This window comes from Lepidothrix coronata, unplaced genomic scaffold (genome assembly GCF_001604755.1).
Source record: "Lepidothrix coronata isolate B3197 unplaced genomic scaffold, Lepidothrix_coronata-1.0 Scaffold343, whole genome shotgun sequence".
Lineage (NCBI taxonomy): Eukaryota > Metazoa > Chordata > Aves > Passeriformes > Pipridae > Lepidothrix > Lepidothrix coronata.
Window position 1 is genome coordinate 99467 of NW_016690523.1, and position 6641 is coordinate 106107.

General features: G+C 65.7%; 2 protein-coding genes across 2 annotated transcripts in view; one reads left to right on the forward strand and one right to left on the reverse strand.

Annotated features, from left to right (window-relative positions):
* Window positions 1-3091, forward strand: part of PGAP3 (post-GPI attachment to proteins 3) — a 5135-nt gene extending 2044 nt beyond the window's left edge. Inside the window, 5 exon segments of the mRNA XM_017838506.1 lie at window positions 157-301; window positions 429-490; window positions 908-1044; window positions 1919-2123; window positions 2528-3091. Of these exon segments, the coding sequence (XP_017693995.1) occupies window positions 157-301; window positions 429-490; window positions 908-1044; window positions 1919-2123; window positions 2528-2591 (613 nt within the window). The 3' untranslated portion in view covers window positions 2592-3091.
* Window positions 3092-3709: 618 nt separating this feature from the next.
* On the reverse strand, window positions 3710-6098 carry PNMT (phenylethanolamine N-methyltransferase). The gene is made up of 3 exons (XM_017838504.1): window positions 5945-6098; window positions 5477-5684; window positions 3710-4236 (listed from the first exon to the last, which is right to left on the reverse strand). Exons 1-3 carry the CDS (start codon window positions 6096-6098, stop codon window positions 3798-3800), a joined length of 801 nt encoding a protein of 266 aa, XP_017693993.1. The 3' UTR covers window positions 3710-3797.
* Between the last annotated feature and the right edge of the window lie 543 nt (window positions 6099-6641).

Consider the following 6641-nt stretch of genomic DNA (forward strand, 5'->3'; position numbering starts at 1 on the left):
CTCCCCTCCCTTTCCCTTTCCCTCTTGTCCCCCCCTTTCCACATCCCATTTCCCCCCCCCTTTCCCCAGTTCTTTTCCATAACCAGCTGATCCCACCAGCTCCAGCTGCTCCATCACTCCCACCCCATTCTCAGGGCCCTCATTCCCCAAACTGAGGGGGTCCTGACCTGGGCTGTGTGTGTGGGGGGTTCTAACCCTCATCCTTCCCCCCCCAATCCCACCTTTCCCCCTTTCCCAGGTCTCCTTAAACGCCTGGTTCTGGTCCACGGTTTTCCACACGCGGGACACGGCGCTGACGGAGGTGAGGGGGTGACACCCCGGGGTGTCCCCACACCCTGAGGGGGTCCCTGTCCCCCCTCTTGGAGGTGTTAGACCCCTGCCACCCCACCCCTGCTGCCAGTTGGGCTCATCCATCCCAAATCCCACAGAAACTGGATTATTTCTGCGCTTCGGCCGCCGTCCTGCACTCGGTGTACCTGTGCTGTGTCAGGTGGGCACTGGGGGCACTGGGACTGGACTGGGAGGTACTGGGTCCAACTGCAGCTGGGCTGACAAGTGCTGGGCTGTACTGGGAGCCACTGGGCCATTCTAGGGGGTCACTGGGCCATGCCAGTTCTGTACTGGGGGTCACTGGGCCATGCTGGGGCTGTGTTAGGGGTCACTCGGGCCATACTGGTGGGCACTGGTGGGTCTTGCTGGTGGCTATTGGGCCATCCTTGGTCCGTGCTGGGAGGTGCTGGGCTGTGTAGTGGGGTCACTGGGCCACACTGGGGAGCCACTGGACTTTGCTGGGGGAGGTGCTGGGCTCTGTTGGGCCAGTTTGAGTGTCACTGGGCCATACTGGGGGGGTCCCTGAGCCATCCTGGGGGCTCACTGGGCCACCCCCCCCCACCCCCTGTCCCCCCAGGACGCTGGGGCTGCAGCGCCCAGCCTTAATCAGCATCTTCAGGGCCTTCCTCCTCCTCTTCCTCACCTGCCACATCTCCTACCTGAGCCTCGTGCGCTTCGACTACGGCTACAACCTGGCGGCCAACGCGGCCCTGGGTGAGCTGGGGGGCACTGGGGGCACTGGGGCTGGGCTGGGGGGTGCTGGGCTGTACTGGGAGCCACTGGGCCATGCTGGGGCTGTGTTGGGGGTCACTCGGTGCCTCCCTGTCCCTGAGCCCCCCCGTTTTCCCAGGGATGGTGACACGGGGATGGTGACACGGGGATGGTGACACGGGGATGGTGACACAGGGATGGGTGCCCCCCCTGTTCCCGAATCCCCCCAGTTTTCCCAGGAATGCTGACTGGGGGGGTGGGTTCCAGCATGTCCCTGAGTGCCTTATTTTCCCAGGAATGCTGTCCGTGGTTGGGTCACTCCCCTGACCCTTTCCCCCCCCCTTATTTTCCCAGGAATGCTGATGGGGGGGTAGGTCCCACCCTGTCCCTAAGTGTCCTATTTTCCCAGGAGTGCTGCCCGTGGTTTAGGTCCCCCCCCTGCCCCTTTTTCCCTTGTTTTCCGAGGAATGCTGCCCGTGGTTAGGTCCCCCCCGTTTTCCCAGGAATGCTGATGGGGGGGGTAGGTCCCACCCTGTCCCTAAGCGTCCTATTTTCCCAGGAATGCTGCCCAGTGCTTGGGTCCCCCCCCTGCCCCTTTTTCCCTTGTTTTCCGAGGAATGCTGCCCGTGGTTAGGTCCCCCCCGTTTTCCCAGGAATGCTGATGGGGGGGGTAGGTCCCACCCTGTCCCTAAGCGTCCTATTTTCCCAGGAATGCTGCCCAGTGCTTGGGTCCCCCCGACCCTTTCCCCGCCCCGTTTTCCCAGGAATGCTGCCCAGTGCTTGGGTCCCCCCCTGACCCTTTCCCCGCCCCGTTTTCCCAGGAATGCTGCCCGTGCTTGGGTCCCCCCCTGACCCTTTCCCCGCCCCGTTTTCCCAGGAATGCTGACGGTGGGCTGGTGGCTGCGCTGGTGCCTGGGGCACGGCCGGCACCTCCCGCACGTGTGGAAATGCGCGGCCGCGGTGCTGCTGCTCCAGGCGCTGGCGCTGCTGGAGCTCCTGGACTTCCCGCCCCTGCTCTGGGTGCTGGACGCCCACGCGCTCTGGCACATCGGGACCATCCCCCTCAACGTGCTCTTCTACAGGTCCGTGACGCCCCCTCCCCGCTTGAAATCGGGGGGAAGGGGCACCCCGAGGGTCCCGATGCTTCAGCGCGGGGTTTTTGGGGGGGGCTTGTGGCTCCCCTGGGGTGGTGGGAGTCTCATCTTTAAAGCTGAGGTGCTGGGGCTGTGGGGTCCCCCTCTTGAAACTGGGGTGCCCTTTGGTCTGCGGGGTGCTCAGTGGCCCCCTCTTGAAATTGGGGCCCCCCTGAGTTTGCAGTGGGGTGTTGGGAGGGACCCCATTGCTGCACCCCCTGAGCCCCGGGGTGTGTCTGTGCTCAGTGAGGGGTTCAGGGCTCCTCCAGTCCCCCCCTCCCCACCTGGCACAGGCAGCTGGGGGGGGCTGTGGACCCCAGAACCTCCCCCACAGCCCCCCGTTTGTCCCCCAGTTTCCTGATGGACGACAGCCTCTACCTCCTGAAGGCCAACTCCGACCTCCTCAAAGTGGACTAGAGCTGCTGAGGGGGGGAGAGGAGAAGCCCCTCGTGCCCCCTCCAGGGTCCTGCCCTGCCCTGTGCCAAGTGACCCCCCGGCTCCCCCCTGCCACGGCCTCCTCCTTCCCCCAGTTGCCTTCTGAGGTTTGTTCTTCTCCCCCCGCAAAACCCTGTGCCCCCCCTCACCCCTCCCTGGGGGGCTGGGGACCCCCAGCGCTGGTGCACAGGGGGCAAGGGGCAGCTGAGCCCCCACCCCCGGACCCCCCCCGGGGCTGAGCCATGAGGTGACAGTGGTCATGGTGGGGAGGGGGACACGTGGGTGACTGTGGGGGGGTGTCTGTGCACTTTGGGGGCCTTGCTGGGCCCTGCTGGGTGGCTCTGGCAGGGGTGGGGGGTGATGTGTGGGTGCCTTGGGGCTGGGGGTGCCCCCCCGGCCCAGAGGGGCTGTGCCCCCCCCGGGGATGTGCCCCCCCCACCCCCCTTGCCTGGGTGTGCTGTGGGATGTGAATAAAGCTGAGTTCAGCCTGTGCTGGGTTATTGCCCCCCCTGTGCCCCCTCCCTGCCCCAGGGGCACCCTGTACCCCCAGTGCTGACCCCCTGCACCCTCTGTCTGCCCCCTCACCGTGTGCCCCCCTCCCCTTTGCTGTCACCCCACGAGGCACCCCAGATCTGCCCCTTATGCCCCATATCCCCCCTCTTTGTACCCCAGCATCCCTTGTTTTACCCAAAACCCCCCTGCCATGCACCCCCTGCCCACCCCATACCTGCCCTGCCCCCCATTTCTGACTCTGCTCCTGCCCTCTGTGCCCCAAAACCCCTTGTGGGGTGTGCCCCATATCCCCCACACACCGTGAACCCCACCCTCACCCCCCATATACCCACCTTTGCCCTTCGTGTGCCCCAAACCAGCCCTGTGAGTGTGCCCCAAAATTCCCTCATGGTGTGCCCCAAACCCCCTGCCATGCCAGGCACCCCCTACCCGCCCCATCCTCACCGTGCCCTGATTCCCTCATCACACCCTCCCCTCTGCCCTTCACCCTGGGGTCCCTGCCCCACCCAGGATCTCCGTGTGCCCCCTCCCCACACACCACCCCCTCCCCACACCCCTCACTGGCTCCGGCTCTGCCACAACCTCAACCTTTATTCCGGGTCCGGGGGGGTTGGTTCCCCACGCCCCCAAACGCAACCGCCGGGGGTCCCGGGGTCGAGTTTCCCCCTGCTCCTCTCAGTGCCCCTGGGGGGGTTTCTGGGCGTGGGCGAAGAACACCCCGTGCACGTCGTCCACGCCGGTGCGCAGCGCCGGGGGCATCTCGTAGCTGCGCAGCTCCCGCAGCGCCAGCCCCGCGCCCGCCAGCGCCGCCCGCACGTCGGCCAAGGCCAGCGGCACCACGGGCAGCCGCGCCGGCCCCGCCAGGTAGAAGGACTCGCCCAGGGCCCCCAGGAGCAGCGCGTGGCCCCCCGGGCGCAGCAGGGACCCCACGTGCAGCAGCGCCCGCGCGAAGGCGGCGCGGTCGGGGCTCACGGCCTCCAGGCAGAAGGCCGAGAGCAGAGCGTCGGCCGGCGGGTCCAGGGGGGCCCCCAGCGGGTCCGGGCGGTGCACGTCGATGGGCAGGATCCGGCGGAGGCGATCCCGCAGCCGGCGCTCCTTGTCCTGCCACGGCTCCCTGAGGGGTGGGGGGGAAACGGCGGGAAGGGGGGAGTGGGGAGGGATGTGTTTGAGGGGGGGGCACAGGGATGTGGATCGACCCAGAACCCGCCGGGATGTGGGGATGGGATGAACCCGGCACGTACAGGGATGTAGGGATGGGATCAACCCAGAACCCACTGGGATGTGGGGATGGGATCAACCCAGAACCCACCAGGATGTGGGGATGGGATCAACCCAGAACCCACTGGGATGTAGGGATGGGATCAACCCAGAACCCACCAGGATGTGGGGATGGAATCAACCCAGAACCCACCAGGATGTGGGGATGGGATCCTGCAGGGATGTGGAAATGGAATGAACCCAGCACCCACAGGGATATGGGGATGGGATCAGTCCAGAACCCACAGGGATATGGGGATGGGATCAACCCAGAACCCACCGGGATGTGGAAATGGAATGAACCCAGCACACACCGGGATGTGGGGATGGGATCAGTCCAGAACCCACAGGGATATGGGGATGGGATCCTGCAGGGATGTGGGAAGGGAATGAACCCAGCACACACAGGGATGTGGGGATGGGATCAATCCAACACACAGGGATGTGGGGATGTGGTCGACTCAGAACCCACAGGAATGCGGGGACAGGATCCTGCAGGGATGTGGGAGTGAGATCGTGCAAGGATGTGGGGGTAGGATCAATCCAGAACCCCCAGGGACCTGGGAACAGGATCTTGCAGGGGTGGACCCAAGCACCCGCAGGGACACGGGGACAGGGTCCCCTGGAGATCAACCCGGCAGCCAAGTGGTGGGAGGGGATTGGGTGGGGATTGATCAGGAACACACAGGATTGTGGGGACAGAATCCCATGGATATGTGGGGCAGGGATCTTGCAGGGATCACCCCAGCATTCACAGGGGTCGGGGGGGGGGCATGATCTCCTGGGATTTGGGGACGTGATTCCTTAGGGATCATCCCAACATCTGCAAGAGCACAGGGCTGTGATCCCATGGGATTTGGGGATAGAATCCCTCAGGGATCATCCCAGCATCTGCAGGAGCATGGGGCTGTGATCTCATAGGATTTGGGGACAGAATCCCACAGGGATCACCCCAGCGTCTACAGGGATGTGGGGCTGTGATCCTCGGGGGCCTCGGGCACACGATCCCGCAGGAACCACCCCAGCACCACCCCTGTCCCCCTTCGCCCCTCTACAACCTCTCCCACTCCCCACCCGTGCCCCCCACGGCCCCCTACCCACGGCCCTCGATCTTGCAGACGTGCTGGATGAAGGGGCTCCAGTCGAAGGCTCCGGGGTCCCCCCGCACCCACCGGCCCAGCTCCTCCCTGTTCACCGCCAGGTAGTCGGTGGCCACGATCTCCTCGAAGTGGTCGCAGGCGCTCAGCAGTTGGTAGATGGTGGGGCCCGAGCCCACATCGATCAGGGTCTGGCCCCGGATCTCACCTGGGTGTGTGTGTGGGGGGGACAAGACATGGAGGAGGGGGGTCCCACACCCACCCAGGGGACCGGGAAAACCCGGGCGGGCGATGGGAGCTGCCCCCAGGGTGGGAGGTGGGCGCGGCGGGCACCGAGGGTGCCCCGTGCCTCAATTTCCCTGCCCCGTGCCTCGGTTTCCCTGCCCCGTGCCTCGGTTTCCCTGCCCCGTGCCTCGGTTTCCCCGCCCCGCTGCAGGGCTTTGGGGGGGTCCCCGAGCCCCCTCTCACCGCTGGCGAAGGTGTCGGCGAGGCATCGCAGCTTCCAGGGCACCACGAACTCCTCGGAGGAGAAGTCGGCGCGGGGGGGGAGGTAGTTGTTGCGCAGGTACGCGCAGGGGTCGAAGCGCTCGTAGCCCTCGCGGAGCTCGGCCAGGCTGCTCATGGCGGGGGGGCTGCGGCTCCCGCGCCCGGGAATCGCCTTTTATCCCTGTCCGGGCCCGGGGGGGCGGCGGGGAGACGTGACGGCCCCATCCATCCAGCCCCCGTCCCTCCATCCATCATCCATCCCGGCTCCCAGCCGTCCATCCATCCCCGATAACTGGGTTAGCGCCGGAGCCCCGGAGCCATCCCGGAGCTGATAACGCTCTGCTGCCCTTCCCGGGCTGAGGGATCCAGGAATCCTGTCCCAGTCCCTGCGTCTGGGACACCGTGACCAGCCCCGCACTGCCCCAGGGCTGGGAATGCTCATGAGTGTCCCATGGGATGGGAATGGGGAGGGATTGGGTTGGGGCTAAGGATGGAAAGGGTTTGGGATGGGGAGAGAAACGTGACGAGGATTGGGAAGGGGATGGGAATGGTGTGGGATGGGGATGGGAACATGGAGGGATTGGGATGGAATGGGATGGGGATGAGGGTGGGAAGGGTTTGGAATGGGATGGGGATTGGAGTGGGGGAAATGGAATAGGGATTGTAATGGGGATAGGAA